Source organism: Henckelia pumila, chromosome 3, assembly GCF_033568475.1.
Source record: "Henckelia pumila isolate YLH828 chromosome 3, ASM3356847v2, whole genome shotgun sequence".
Taxonomy (NCBI): Eukaryota; Viridiplantae; Streptophyta; class Magnoliopsida; order Lamiales; family Gesneriaceae; genus Henckelia; species Henckelia pumila.
Genome location: NC_133122.1, coordinates 97,162,744 through 97,179,589, shown reverse-complemented (window position 1 = coordinate 97,179,589; position 16,846 = coordinate 97,162,744). Strand labels below are relative to the sequence as shown.

The 16,846-nt window shown below is 38.0% G+C and overlaps 1 protein-coding gene across 1 annotated transcript in view; it reads right to left on the bottom strand.

Annotated features, from left to right (window-relative positions):
- LOC140887201 (short-chain dehydrogenase TIC 32 B, chloroplastic-like) overlaps positions 1 to 16,528 on the bottom strand; it is a 36,084-nt gene extending 19,556 nt beyond the window's left edge. Inside the window, exons 1-4 of the mRNA XM_073294295.1 lie at positions 16,393 to 16,528; positions 14,699 to 14,930; positions 14,187 to 14,266; positions 13,894 to 14,050 (exon numbers count right to left, since the gene is read on the bottom strand). Of these exons, the coding sequence (XP_073150396.1) occupies positions 13,894 to 14,050; positions 14,187 to 14,266; positions 14,699 to 14,930; positions 16,393 to 16,504 (581 nt within the window). The 5' untranslated portion in view covers positions 16,505 to 16,528. The remainder of the gene's footprint in view (positions 1 to 13,893; positions 14,051 to 14,186; positions 14,267 to 14,698; positions 14,931 to 16,392) is intronic.
- Between the last annotated feature and the right edge of the window lie 318 nt (positions 16,529 to 16,846).

Sequence of the window (16,846 nt, the reverse complement as noted above, 5' to 3'; positions counted from 1 at the left end):
TTCCTCTGGTTCTGGAGGTGTTGTCCGTTACGGTAAGAAGGAGAAGTGTGATCACTGTGGGAAGAACCATCCATCCGACAAGTGCCGCAGAGCTTCTGGAGCTTGTTTCCGTTGTGGAGAGACTGGTCATATCCGGAGGGATTGTCCACAGTCTGGAGGAGGCGGTTCTGGTTCTGGTACAGGACCGGGTTCTCAGGCTACCGTACAGCAGAGGTCGCAGGGACAGTCTGCTGGGAGTTCTCATTTGAGGCCACGAGCTTCTGGCCAGGTGTTTGCCCTGAGACATGATCAGGCTGTGGAGGAGAATGAGAAAGTCATCGCAGGTACATTTATACTTTATGGTATACCTGCTCTTGTACTTATTGACACTGGTGCATCTCATTCCTTCATTTCTGCACGTTTTGTTAAGAGGCATAAATTACCATGCATTGCACTAGACGTAGTGATGTCTGTTTCTACTCCGACGGGCCAATCTGCTTTGGCTAAGCGTCTAGTGATGGGTTGCCCTTTAGAGTTCGAAGGGAACATTCTGTTAGCGAATCTCATGGTCCTGGCGATGGACGACTTTGATTGCATTCTGGGAATAGATGTGCTGACTACCTATCGAGCTTCAGTGGACTGCTATCAGAGATTAGTACGCTTTCATCCGGAAGGGAGTGAGAGTTGGTTTTTCTATGGTGAGGGAGCGCGACCCCCGATGCCTTTGGTATCAGCTTTGAGAGCCTGTCGAGCTCTAGAGTCTGGAGGGGAAGGCTACCTTATCTATGCAGTTGATTTGTCCGCTGAGAGTATTGGGATAGAGAGCATTCCTGTTGTGGATGAATTTCCAGATGTGTTTCCTGATGAGATTCCGGGTTTTCCTCCTGCTAGGGAAGTCGAGTTTGGCATAGAGTTGATGCCGGGTACTTCGCCTATTTCTAGAGCACCGTATCGTCTGGCTCCGTCAGAGATGCGTGAGTTAAAGAATCAGCTACAGGATCTTTTGGACAAGGGGTACATTCGTCCTAGTGTATCTCCTTGGGGAGCTCCTGTTCTCTTCGTAAAGAAGAAGGATGGGTCGATGCGGCTGTGCATTGACTATAGGCAGCTGAATCGAGTTACTGTGAAGAACAAGTATCCGTTGCCTCGTGTTGATGACTTGTTTGACCAGCTGCAGGGCACATCAATTTACTCCAAGATTGACTTGAGATCTGGGTATCATCAGTTGAGAGTCCGTGATCAGGACGTAGCCAAGACTGCATTCCGTACTCGCTATGGGCATTACGAGTTCCTAGTGATGCCATTTGGTTTGACTAATGCGCCGGCTATATTCATGGATTTGATGAACCGTGTCTTCAGGGAGTATTTGGACAAGTTTGTCGTGGTCTTTATTGACGACATCTTGGTGTATTCGCGTAATACGGAAGAACATGTTTCTCACTTGCGGTTGGTACTACAGATTCTTCGAGATGAGCAATTGTACGCCAAGCTGAGCAAGTGTGAGTTCTGGATGGATAGAGTGGTCTTTCTTGGCCATATCATATCCAGGGAGGGGATTTCTGTTGATCCAAGCAAGATTGCAGCGGTACTTAATTGGTCGCGTCCGACGACAGTTGCTGAGATCCGTAGTTTTCTGGGTCTAGCAGGGTATTATCGTCGCTTCATTCTGAACTTCTCTCAGTTAGCTCGACCGTTGACGCAGCTTACCCGCAAGGGTGTGGATTTTGAGTGGTCCTCCGAGTGAGGAGAATTTCCGTGAGCTTCGACGGCGGTTGACTTCTGCGCCGGTGTTAGCATTACCGTCAGGATCTGGAGGGTATGTAGTTTACACGGATGCTTCTCTTCAGGGGTTAGGTTGTGTCCTGACTCAGAATGGGCATGTGATCGCATACGCTTCTAGACAGCTGAAGCTTCACGAGGACAATTACCCAGTCCATGATTTGGAATTGGCAGCCATTGTGTTCGCTTTGAAGATCTGGCGTCATTATCTTTATGGCGAGAAATTTGAGATCTTCACCGACCATAAGAGTCTGAAGTATTTGTTCACTCAGGCAGAATTGAACATGAGGCAGAGACGTTGGTTGGATTTGCTTAAGGACTATGATTGCGAGATTAAGTACCATCCGGGAGCTGCTAATCTCACCGCCGATGCTTTGAGTCGCAAGGTGCGACTATCCGCACTTCAGACTTGTTCGATGTCTAGTGCGATCAGTGACTGTTGTACTTCAGGTTTTACCTTCAAGCATAAGAAAGGTATGCAGAATATCCAGATGTTTGCGATATTATCTGAGCCAGCCTTGTATTCGCGGATCCGAGATGCTCAGATGTCTGATTCAAAGACCCAGCGTTTAGCTCGTCTAGCTAACGAGGGTAGCTCGTCTGGATTTCATTATCAGTCAGACGGCTTTCTGTGTTTGTCTGGTAGGCTTGTGATTTCACAGGATGAAGAGTTGCGAGAGGAGATTTTATCTCAGGCACATCGCACTAAGTTGAGTATTCATCCTGGGAGCAACAAGATGTACAAGGATCTACGTACTCGTTTCTGGTGGAAGAAAATGAAACGCAATGTTTATCAGTTTGTTTCGAGATGTTTGGTGTGTCAACAGGTCAAGGCAGAGCACCGACGACCTGGAGGATTTCTTCACAGTCTGCCTATTCCTGAATGGAAATGGGAGTTTATCACTATGGACTTTGTGACCCATTTGCCGGTATCCCCGAGGAACTGTGATGCTATCTGGGTGGTGGTGGACCGACTCACCAAGTCAGCGCATTTCATTGCCTATAGCCGAGAGTACTCTGTGGATCGCATGACACGGATATACATTTAGGAGATCGTCCGACTTCATGGAGTGCCTGTGAGCATTGTCAGCGATCGGGACCCCAGGTTTACTTCTAGATTCTGGGGGAGTGTTCAGCGTGCGATGGGTACTACTCTCAGTTTGAGTACAGCCTATCATCCGGAGACTGATGGTCAGTCAGAGCGCACTATCCGTACGTTAGAGGATATGCTTAGAGCGTGCGTCATGAATTTTGGTTCAGCCTGGCAGGATCATTTGCCGTTGATCGAGTTCGCTTACAACAACAGCTATCATACTAGTATTGAGATGGCACCTTTTGAGGCGTTGTATGGGCGACGTTGTCGTACTCCACTCTTCTGGGAAGAAGTGGGGGAGAGACAGGCTGAAGGACCGGAGTTTATCCAGCAGGCGATAGACATTGTTGATCAGATCAAGAAACGGATTAAGACTGCACAGGATCGTCAGGCCAGCTATGCTAATATTAAACGTAGGCCTTTGCAGTTCGAGGTCGGGGAGAAAGTGTTTCTGAGAGTGTCACCTTTCCGCAAGATTCTCAGATTTGGCCTTAAGGGCAAGTTGTCTCCCAGATTTATCGGTCCGTTTGAGATCTTGGAGAGTATTGGCGATTTGGCTTATCGACTAGCATTGCCACCGCATCTATCCAGTATTCACGACGTGTTCCACGTATCTCTGTTGCGACGATATGTGGCGGATGAATCTCATATTCTGCAGCGGTCTGAGGTTCAGGTAGACAAGGATTTGACTTATGTTGAGAAACCTCTTCGTATCCTGGATTATAAGGATAAGGTTTTACGGAACAAAGTCATTCCTTTGGTTTTAGTTCAGTGGCAGCGCCGAGGCACTGATGAAGCTACGTGGGAGCTGGAGGATAGGATGCGTAAAGACCATCCTGAGTTGTTTTGATTTCATTCTTTAAGTTGTATTCAGTTGCAAACTATGTAAACGTTTGATTTGAATAAAGAATGTTTCTGATTTCTGTATTTGCGTTCGGTACTTAAGATCTGATTTCGAGGACGAAATATCTTAAGTGGGGGAGAATGTAGTAGCCCGTGCCCTAATTGAGTAATTAAAAGATTAATGCTAATTAATTGAATTGGGTATTGGACGGATCGGAAGCTCCGAAGGCACGATCGGAAGCTCCGAACAGGAGCGGAAGCTCCGATGAGCGATCGGAGGCACCGATCGATATTACGTCAGGCATGACGTGTGGTTGGATCGGAAGCTCCGATCAGGACCGGAAGCTCCGATCACCCCCTATCCGGAGTCATCAAGTGATATTTTGACACGTGGCAGATCAGGATCTTCGGAAGCTCCGATGGCAGGATCGGACGTTCCGATCGAGGTTCGGACGTTCCGATCAAGGATCGGAAGTTCCGATCGTTGTCTATAAATAGAAGGCCGAGACTTCACTTTCTCTTTGCCAATTCCGAGTTCTCCTTTCCTTTCTAGTCCTTTTGGAGCTGTTCTAGTCTTCTTAGGCTTGGTCCGGAGGTCGGAGAGGCGTTCGGTAGTCGTAGCGGAGTTGTGCCCAAGTTCTGGAGGCATCGACACCAAAGGGCTAACGACGGACGAAGGTATAGTTTTTGCTTCCTATAAATATTTAGGAGTATGCAATAGCTTAGTTAAGGCTTTTAGAGCACTTTAATGATAGTAGTATCATTTGGCAGTGTAGAGCAGACTATAGGCGTGGACCTAGAGTTGGTAGAGCTTGCACTGTATTGAGGTACGAAAGTACTGTTCGAGATATCCTGACTGAGTATGCATGTATTATGTGACTGCATGATTTATATGCCATGATATTATGCTGCATTCATTTGCATCTTGCTGTATCTCCTTCGAGATGTCTGTTAGTAGGGTTGTACCCTATCCTGTTAGTGGATGGACTTCCATCGATTTGGGTCCGGTGTATCCACAGTTATCTCGGTATGGGAGCCACCTCCTGAAGCGACGGCACAGCGTGCTACATACCAGGGCCCGGTCTGTCTCTGTTATCTGATCCTTGACCTCGAGTCTATAGGGAGTTCACTTTGCATGCATGTATACTCATACTCTCGCACTGAGCGTTTTATGCTCACGTCTCGTACTCTGTATTTTCTGGACACCCTATTCCATGGGGCAGATTTGCGATTGGACGAGGAGGGTGGATCCAGGAGGGGCTAGTCAGTGGTTGGCCAGCTGGAGCTTCGTCTAGGCTTTATTACTGTTGTTTGGGTTTATACAGCTATTCGATTTGGTTGTATATATTGGATAATTACAGATTCCTTTTCTTGGGATTGTATAATGTTATTGGTTTCCGCAGTTTTATTCTGATATCTGTTTTATTAAGTTAATTGCATGCATAAGTTCTGTTTAGTAGGTGATCCGGGTAAGGGTCACTACACAAACTGAAGTCATCAATTGGTCAAAACAAACCAGATTGAGTTTACTAACCAAAGTGCATTCAGTTTAGGGAACTAAACTAAAACATTCTACCACGACTGAACCCACAACATCAGTCTACCTCTTGCGGATATTTCCGTACATAGCTGATGCCACAAAGCTGCAAAACCACATTATTCCTTTATAACAGAATAGTACGATGTTGCAATATGGATACAATTTAAATGAAAAGCCGTTACGATCCATGCCTATATACATACATAGAGACAGAGAAACTTGCACGCAATAACTCTACACATCTATATTCAATCAAGAGCTTTAGCTGAAGCAAACTGATCAAACACAAAAACATAGATATATTTGACCAAGTATAGGATCATATTGTGCCAAAGATTATCAAGTTACAAACCCTGTAATAGATTAGTTTAGTGAACTATCAAACAATACTGTTGTAACAAAAATCAGTCGAGAACTGAGTTCTTGAGATTTAGTCTAGGAGTTCTGAGATAGGCAGTTGGGTAAGCCCTAATCTTGGATCGTGCTGTTGCATAGTGTTGTAATAGTCAAAGTATTCTAGAGTGAATCTTTCCGAAGTGGAAGAAGGGGTGACGTAGGAGAGTTTAGCTCCGAATATTCATAAACAAATACTTTTGTTCTTACTTTCCAATTATACACATATTTCAGTAGAGCATACTCACTCACACACAAATTCAGTCTGGTCATTTAATATAAGTTCTAATATGTTAGTTGGCATCTTTCTTCACAGATTATTTCTTTTCCAATTAATATCAATGTACGAGAAAGTAGTAGTTCAGTTGACCAACCTCATCTGAACTAAGTTTATCATCGTCAGTGGTCAACTGCTACAGTACATCAGTTTAGGAAGACCACACCCCTACTACCCAATCCTAACACAAGTGAAACAAATACATGATGACATCTTTCTGTGTCAAATCAAGTGTGCTACAAACTTGGTGAAATATTTTTTCAATGATAATTTTAAACACATGAAAACACCTATGAGATCAAGTTAAAAACTGTATAAGGATGATGTTGCGGACGGTGTTGACAAATCCCGTACCATATGATCATAAATAGTTTCCTATATTTGAGTGCTAGTCGTCCTGATATTATGTTCAATGTGTGTTTGTGTGCGAGATATCAGTCTAATCCTAAGATCATACATCTTAAAGCCATGAAAACAATTCTGAAGCATGTTGCTGGAACACTAGACTTAGGACTGTGGTACATGATGATTGTATTTTGTATGAATTATTTAGTGATATTTTTATGTCTATTTTGTGTGCATTCATATTTTTTTATGTGTTTTTATGTGTTTTAGTGCATGCATGTACATTTCACTCTCCGGATTAATTTTGTAGGAAAATGGATTTTTGAAGAATGAATTACGGAGCAGCCTTGGTAAAAATATAATTTTTAAAGATTGAAAGATCCAAATCCAATCTTTATTGTTCAGAATAAATTTAAAGATGTTTTAAAGCTTCTGTCCAAATTTCGTCTTGATCCAACGGCTATAACTCCAGATATGAATTTTAAAAAAACATTGCGCGGAGCACAAAAATTCACTCGCTTGAGAAAGCGAGACGTGCCAAAAATCCTCCGAGACAGAAAGTTGCTCGCTCGAGCAAGAGAAGCGTGCCAAGAAATCCTCCGGAACAGAGTCATGCTCGCTCGAGCGAGCGGAGCGTACAGAATTTATATTTTTGGAAACTCTTGCTCGGGAAGGATATTATCTTTTGGGGATTGTTGGACATTTAAATATCATTTATTCATCAGATTAAGGGTTCTAGAATGTATATAACAGAGGAGGCGACTACTACAACTTGGGAGAGAAGATTTCTCGTTTTATTCTTCTTTTCTTATTTTTAGTTCATGATTAAAAACTTGTTTTGAATCATGATTTTGTTTATTGAGTAGTCTTTTATTTCGATCAAGGCCACGTGATTGGGACAGACAATTTATGTAGAAAACTTGGATGTTTATTTGAGAATTTTCAGACTTGATTTTATTTTATTGATTGCCGAATTAAAATTTGTCTTGTGAATTACCTTGCCAGTTATTTGCTTGCATGTTAATCGATTCCAAATCGACAGAGGAGGTTTTGATTTTGATCACTTTGATAATCAACATATTGTAAAACCGACTAGAAATAGAATTCGGTTTCATTATGCGGTTTGGGTGTAAACTGAATTTTCACCGTTCGTCATGCATTCAAATTTGATTAGAATTACGAAAGATTAATCCGTCAATATTTGAATATGTTTGATTGTTCTATAAATAGTCCTTTGAACAAATTAGGAGAATTCCCGTGAATTAAGATTAATTCTGAGTCTTGAATCAACTACTTGTTACATAATTTGTCTGGTACCTACGTGAGTCCTTGATCGAGCTTTTTCCCTATCGAATTTAATCCAAAAATCTCTGCTGTGTTTTGAGTTGAATTTTATTTGCAATTTAATTTCTTAGTTTAAAATCTAAAATCACTCTTTTTGATTAGTCTAGATTAAATAGAATAATCATATTCTGGTACTCATACTTATACAGTCCATGTGGGTTCGACATCTGGACCTTTGTCCACTTTACTATAACTTGACCCGGTACGCTTGCCAGTTGATTTTAATCACACCGATTTAAGCGGTCAGTACACTAAAGAAACCAACATTAGTCTAGTAGGGTTTAGTGATGCCGACTGGGCTGAGGATCTGGATGAGAGAGAAAGTACCATGGGTGGATGTTTTTATGTAGGAAATAATTTGGTTTCATGGTATAGTAGAAAAAAAATTTTGTATCACTTTCAACTGCTGAATCCGAATATGTGGCAGCTGAAAGTTGTTTTTCTCAACTCTTGCAACACGAATTTTGTCCCCAGGTGTTGCCAACACTTAAGGACAACAACCAGCATGCATAAGTATTTTTAGGACTTTAGGAATTTTTCATTTTCATTTTGTCCTTTGTTTCATACTGTGTGTTAACATCAATTAGAAAACCTTAGTTTTCTGCAAAGGTTTTTTTTTAGAAAAACACTTGCCATGATTTTTTTGCTCTTACTAAATCACAAAGTAGTTGAGGGAGGTTCGTTTACTCCACGATCTTATCTCATGTGAAATGTGCTTTTGAAAATTTAGAGTATGGTTTTATTAAATTTCATTGACCAGCTTTTCATGAAGATCAAACTCATAGAAAAATCAGAAAAAATTGGAAAATGCTACCTAAAGGAGTCCAAGGAAGACCGTTCCTATAGTGTGTAGGCTACCACTTCTAAATCAAAATTCAATGACTCATAGCTTAATTAGGGTGAAAATTTGTAAAAATAAATTTTACTATGATGTTGAAAGATGACAACACCTTTGCGTAACACGTAATGTGCATACACATCACTTGCATTTTTCTATTACTCCAATTGCATTGCACTATGTTTTAGGCATAAATTAGGTCATGCATTTATCATGAATTTTAAATATAATTGTTCAGGGTTCGAAGTTCAAAAATAGACAAAATTTATCAATATTTGTTTTGTGCTGGTTGTACTCTTGCCAGTAGTTTTAGTTGAATTATTTAAGTTTTTGCTTGTTTAATTGATTATGTGTGTTAAGTTATTTTGCATGTTTAAGCTTTGATTAGTTAGTGATTCCGGGACAGGTCACTACAACAGGCATTTGTTAGGAAAATAAAGATGTGATCGCAGGTGTGTTTATTATCGTTCAAAGTAGCTTATTTCCTTATATTTGGCACTTGGTTGATTTTCACCCTACTCACCACATATTTTTCTTACCCTAGCGTTGCAATCAAGCTCTATGAAAATTTCTTTGTTTTAATCACTCTCAAAATCTCTGATAATGTTATGAAAAGGTTTCATTTCTCATGAAGTTCGATCATAAATGGGTCACCCAGAAGAAGATATTACATCAGATGTTCCCTCTCCAAACCCTTCTCTCGGGATTGTTCCTGTAATTGAACAACCAATGCATTTGGAGGCTAACGCCCTTGGTGAGCTTGGCAAAGAGATTGATGTGCAAAACTTGCCATTTTTTTCAATGTTGAATCAAGTGTTCCCAGCACCGGTGACAACACGCAGATCAAAGCACCAATCAGGGTACAATCCTGATTTTGAGGTTGTGTTTAGGACCAAAGCCTCTGATACTGCTACTGTAGTGACCCGTATCCGTAATTAGCGATTAATGTGTAATTAATAGTATGATAATGTTTTGATTTAGTAAAACATGATTAAAGAGATTTCAGATGGATTAACGGACTTCGGAAATGGATTCAAAATGATCAAAAATGGCCCGAAGGGTGAGCTGGAACGGAAGCAACGTTCGTGGAACGGACGCAACGTTCTGGTCAGCTGATGTCATCCGTGATGTCAGCAAGATGACGTCATTGCTTACGACCATGATGGGAAAATCGGACGCAACGATCGTGGAACGGACACAACGTTCAAGAACGGACGCAACGATGGGAGAACGGATGTTTCGTTCTACGTCTATAAATATAGGATTCGAGGCCTCATTTCAAATCGCCTCTCTCCTCTCTTCTCTCTCTTTTCTTATCCTTCTATCTTAGATCTAGGAAATTCTAGGCGTCCTATTGGAAATCTAGAAGTAGCGGAGCGATCCCGGCGTCGTAGCGGAGCTGTGCCTAAGTTTTGGAGGCAGTCGCCATTAGTGGGCTTATGACGGACGCAGGTATAGCTTTTTACTTTCTAAAATTATTTGGGAGTATGCAATAACTTAGTTAAGGAATTTAGAGCTTATTGAATGATGCATGAGTATTTGCATTATAGAGCTAATGATAGACTTGGAACCTAAAGTGAGACTGCTAGGAACTGCCTGTAGTAAGGTACGTAAGTACTGACTGAGATGGCCAGCATGATATATATTATATGTGTTGCATGAGTATGTGCTACTTGTTTTATATGTTTTACGGCTTTAGCACATGCATATTTTTACGGTAGACTGCATCTGGTATGATGTGAGTCATGACAGTTTCCATCGGTGATGAGTTACTCCTTATGGATTCGTGTCTGGGGACACTCAGCCTCTGGTTTTGCTATCACTAAGAGCGACCACGAAGGTGGAGTAGACGCTATAGTAGATAGGTGAATATAGGAGCGACCCCGTGGACTAGCTATCCAGCACGGCCCTGTATATTCATGGTGCCCCTGAGTAGATTGTTTTACCCTCGTTTTAAATACACTTATGTGGTTCATTTATTATATATATCATTTCTTATGTACTGAGCATAGTAGCTCAAGTCCAGTATTTTTTGTATATCTGAACACCCCATTCGACGGGGCAGGTGTAGATGCAGGGTTGAGCACCGTGAGCTAGGAGAGGCCAGCGACCCTTGAAGACAACTCGATTAGCTGTAGGTTTTATTTTGCCCTTAGGATTATTCAATTTGGGTTGTATATTTGTTTTATTTAACAGGTTGTATTCGGCCGGTCTGATTTTATTGAAGTCTTTCGCAGCGATTTATTTAATGCATGCTTAATTATGCTCTAAACTCTGATTAGGTAGTGGATCCGGGTTGTGTCACTATATTTATTGGTATCAGAGCAGCATACAAGAGACTTGGGAGATAGTAATGAGACTTTTTGGGTTATCCTTGTAGGATTTGATGAGACTTATAAAGAGATGATGATGAGGCGATTAGGTTTCCCGAAGACTATCATCATCGGCAGGATTTCTAAAGATTTGGCTTATGGGATTCCAGCAAGTGCGGACAGGAGCGATGGATCGTGTCCGAGTTTTCGAGATTTTTACTCATGTGGATCCTAGCTTTGGATCGAGTACCGGATGCCAGAGGTAGTGGCAGAGGATTGGTTAGGACACATTTGATGCTAGCATCTGTACTGTCCGTACCAAGATGACACTACTCTGAAGATTCTCCAATCGTAGTTGGAGATATTGTCATGAAGATCTTCACCAGGGAATTCCTCGAGTGTCTAAGGCATGACTGGGTCTAAGCGTAAGGTCATTAAATTTATGCAGAACATGGTTTTGCCGGTATGATTATATCGATGCGTTAGGTAGGCACACGGGAAACTTCATGTTCAAAATCATGAATTAGATACAAGAAGAAAGCTGACGGTATATCGTGAGAAAAAGAGGTCGACTAACAGACACTGATGCAGAGCTTAGCTGGTTAGCGAGAACGGATCATTTCTCCGGATGTCTTTGCAGGAGGATGGGTAGAGAGATTTGGTCAAGAGTACGCTAGTATTGATGCGTGTGTGTCTATTAGAAGCTTCATTGATATGAATCAAGGAGGTGCTCGAAGATTCATGTTGTTCCAAGATTTGTTTGGTGATTTTCAATCGAGACTTGAAGGATTTGGATTACATGGCAATCAAATTGAAGAGCTTGAAGACCAGTTTGGAGGCCATTGGAATATTATTGAAGTGTTAAAAGTGAAGAGAAAGAGGATTTTAAAATTCGGACAGAAGGATTCTCGCTCGAGCGCGGTATTCGTCCGCTCGAGCGAGCTTGAGACAATTTGCGAGACAGTTTGTTTCTCGCTCGAGCGCGGTTTCGCTCCGCTCGAGCGAGCCTGGATTTTCGAGAAAAAAACACACACTCGGCATGTTTGTGTGTGTGTGCGGGATTTTGATATTATTTTCCTATTTTTGGGAGTTCTAATTATACTAGAAAACTTTTAGGAGATATCTTTGATATCTTTATATATTATTTTGCTATATCTTTTATTATTTTGTAATTGTATTATAAATACAACAAATACATTCATTATTGAATAACATAATTCAAATTCAGTTTATACACAAATTATTGAAATTCTCTCTAGAATTTTATTCAAAGCTTTTCTTTGGCTTTTAAAATCAAACTTTTTTCTAGTTTAATTACTTGGAAGCGTTTGTCGATTGTTTTTCACTGAAAATTGTCAGATACAAGTTATCTGAATATTTTCTTTGGTTTCAATTGTCGTGATTTATGTTGTTAATCGTACCGTCGATTAAAGATGGGAATTCAAAAATTCTATCACTTTTACTTGTTTCAAAGATTGGGCAAAACTTTGGATCTTTTGTTTATTGATTAGAGGGTGCGATTCAGATTTTTAATCGTGTTTGCTAATCTTACACATCAAGATTCATATCATTCATGCTCAAGAAACGAAGACTAGTACGATGATTTTAGATACTGTATTGTTGAAGTTGTAAACATTATTTCAGTTGTAATGAATTATCAGAATGTAGTATCATTTCAAGTTATTGGATGTACATTTTCATTGTATTTTGAATACTGTATGTATTACATGGATTGCAATAAAGAAATTGTACATAACTTGAAGTAATGATATGTGTATTATTTATCCAGCAATTCGTGAATGATTGCAAGTGATTTTGCTAAGATTGACATGGTGTTAGTTGATTAGAGTTCAACTATTGTAACTCATAGGTTTTGAGTAGGCCGATTGTAACAACTTGACTTATGGTTAGTCTAAGCATTTTCCTAGGATTGACTTAGTTAGTCAGTGGACTAAGTTAGTGCCAGTGATAAAGTGATTCATCTGGAGGCATGAGAATATTGTTCTGTTTGGAACATTGAGTTGTGTTCTAGGTTGTTTCCTTAGACAGTAGTCTGTGTGACCTTCTTAGGTTGAGATTTTGTGACGATGAGTTTTCATCAGGATGCCAGGTCGAGTATATGCCGAGAGTTGTGGACTATGACCATGATTAGATGTGATGGGGCGCGACCATATGCCAGTGTTACTTTGGGAGTCTTTGTACTTCAGAGGATTACCTGGGAGTCGTTGTGCTTCAAGAGATGGCGGCGGGAAGGCTACTCAATGTTGTCGTGATTGTTGGAATCACTTGAAGACTATACGAGTGAAGTGTTGTTCGAGAGTAGTTCCTTGTTTACTTTGAGTTTTCAGCATGCGAGATTAACACTCAATTGGGTTTATTGGTTTATTGGTTTATTGTTATTTATTTTTAGAGTGTTATTTATTTTATCATTCTATTGAGAAAAAAGTTTTTCATAAAAAATCACTAGTATTGTTTCTTGTAAAGTACTGAATATTTTTCTAGTGATTATTTGTCATGAGGAATCACATAAGTATTGGTTACTTTTGCATAAATATTTATTTGTTTTTGCTTGCTTAGTTTTTATTCATATTTTTATTTCGCTGCATGTTGTCTTAGGTATTGACAACACCATAAGACAACACCTACTCTACATTTATATTACTGATATTATTCCTGTCAAGAGATCAAATCTTTGCAAGATAGTCTTGTAATTTCAAAAGTAACATGTGACCATACGTAAACCTGTATGCGCTTGTAGCATTTTTCTCTTTCTACACCATTTTCTACTGATCTCTTCCCACGACTATCCTCCTTTTGCCATATTTCCAATTAATTTTGATTATAGATTTAAACGATTTTTAATTTTTTCTAAAGTTAATTATAAAATTTATGAACTAGATATATGACAACAAAAAAATGGTACAACAAGAAATTTTATACGTAGTCTATCTGATAACAAAATCCTAATTTTAATGAGATATCGATTTCGAGATACAACTATAATAAGATCCTCTTCAAATGCATAAAAAATAAAAAAAATGTTGTGTTGTATTGTGTAGCATGCTGCATGTCTTAGATATTTGAATGTGAAAATTTAATTTAATTTTAAAAATTTAGTACAATGATGTATATGATATAAATATAAGATACCTATTTATATCATTGATCTTGCCAAACATAATCCCTCCCTTGTAAGAATAGTAGACATGAGCCACCGACGATAAGTTGACGATTCTACCCTCCACGCCACTAGCATTGGCCGTTTGTTTCATCCGATCAAGGAGAAGGTTAGTCAAGTAAAAGTGACCTGAGAACAACCAATTAATATTAATTATTGTGCACAAATTTTCAAACATAGTACACTGAAATTAATGATATAAATAATTTAAAATAATTAATTATGCATCATTTAATAAAAAAAATAACAAATATGCATTATTTACCTATATGATTTGTAGCAAATTGCAACTCAATGCCATCACTAGAGAGCTGATAGGGACAGAACATGATACCAGCATTATTTCTGAAATTCAAATAATTTTTAAGGCATACAAATAATAATAATAATAATAATAATAATAATAATAATAATAACAACAACAACAACAACATAAAGATATATATATATATATATATATATATATCTCTGAAATTCAAATAATTTTTAAGGCATACAATTAATAATAATAATAATAACATAAAGATATATATATATATATATATATATATATATATGTGTGTGTGTGTGTGTGTGTATAAAAGAAAAACTAGACCGAAACCTATCTAGTAGAACGATTTATCTGCTCTAATTCGTCAAATTTAATTTAAACATTTAAAATGACTTTTTATCAATTTGAATCGATTTATTTATTAATTTTCTCCCTGAATTTGACTTGGTCTCGTCACACTTATCGTCTCGATATAATAAATAAGCCTTATTAAGAAAAAACCTTACATTAAAATGTTGAGAGGAAGATTGAGAGCTAGGAATTTATCAGCAAAATCCTTGATTGATTCGAATGAAGCAAGGTCAAGTTTTAGGACATCAACTCTTGCATGCTTGTGCTTTTTAAGAATGAGTTGCTTTGATTGGTTTGCCGACTCCATATTCCTTGCACCAATGATAACATGAGCGTTTCTAAGTGCTAAAACTCTTGCAGTCTCTAATCCTATCCCACTTGCACCACCTACAAACACAAAGTTTATAAACCAAACATCATATATTACTCATATTCAATTCATTCTAAAAATGATTGTATTGTGTACGCTTTTCAAGAATTAGTTAGTAGAGGTATATATTAGTAAAAGAAAAATGCTTCTAAATATAGGAACTAGACCTTATATTTGGGACAACCGAAAAAAACGAAACATATCTAATTGGGACGGAGAGAATATGTATGTAATTCTAGTTTCAGTGTGCCAAATTCTTGAACAAGTAGGAAGAAGTACAACAAGTTTAATTTTAGATCATCACAATATATGGAACAACCCTTGGCACCTTTCATTATTTTAAGACCGATTTTCAATATTTTTGTCGACTATGTGAAGTTTAATTTCGTTCATAAATGACATTAAATCAATTGTCCTTAATGTGAGGTCCATATCGGAAGGAACAACATATATATCACAAGTACTAGCTAGTGATCGTTAATTAATGATAAGGTAGTAATATGGTTGTGGTAGTAGTAATGATATATAAATGAAAGAGAACCATTAATTAATATATCACGATTTGTTATAATTATTAACTAAAAGAAATTTAATTACAACTGACGTTCCAGATTGTTATTATCTCCGTTATTTCTTATTTTTTCGGTTATCCCAAATATACATTCAAGTTTTTACATTTAGTTGTATTTTTTGATTTTACTGATATACTCATTAACTAAGTTTTAAAAAAAATTGGACAACCATTTTTCCATTTTGTAATGACTCGAATGTATAAATCTTTCCGATCGTCTCAACTGCGATACAGAATTAATTTTTTTCCCAAATCTATTCTATCTATTCTATATTATAAAAGATGAGTATGTTAGAGTAACTACCACCTTGAGGACACCAAAATAATTTATTTCAAAATTATCCTTTTCTATCCAATATTTTACTAAAAACTTCCCACTAACTCCATATTTGTTTTAAAAAAAAATAACTTTTTTTTTAAACACACAAAGTGTGTGCATTTTTAACTAGTACGATTAAAAAATCGATGACTTACATTTAAGCTTTGCTGCTTTAGATGGACAAGAATCTCATATTTTGGAAAAGGTATTCTAAGCAAGATTTCTAGAAAATAATGAATCTTAAATATTTCACCTTTATAGAATTAAAATAAATTTAATTAACGTCGGTTATCATTTTAAAAAAAAGAAAAAAAAGAAGAAAAAAATTAAAATTTCAAAAAAATTTATTGAAAGAGCCATCTGAGATTTTTTGAACCCCGGTTATACATTTTTTTCCCACTTAAACTGAAAGAAGAAAAATGAATCAAATTTTCCCAAAAAAATATATTAATAATAAAGGAATGAAAATATAAAATCATTATCAACAACTAGAATAAAGGTCAAAATATTTATATGCATGCATGTATAATATTATATATAAACTTAGAATTTTGGTTGAAACAATGAATTATCTTGGTTTGTTTCTAACCTGTGATTATTGCAGTAATATTGGTAGCATCGATCCCATCTGTGACATTTTCAGCAGTTGAAGCTGATCCGAATCCACTCGGTCCTCTGATTCCTGTTATCAACCTTAACATTTTTTCTGGGATTTAATTTCTTTTATGTTTTCTCTGCCAAAAAAGCACTTAGAAATTAATTTCTCATTCATCTCAAAAAAGCAAGTTGGAAGAAAGGTGACGGTATTTAAAAGGAATAGAAAAGACAAAACAGTGCATACGATCGAAAAGGACGGACAAGAAGTAAGGTACCAACTCAACGAAGAGTTCTTTAGTTGAATTTGTGCTAGAGTTGTTTTTTTGTCCTGTAATTTGCGCCTTTTTTTCTTCTTCTATTTTTTGTCGTGTCGTTGGTCGATTCATGTACAAACATTTTCTTTTGGCAATCTTAATTATTTTTTGTCAAAATTACTGACTGTACAT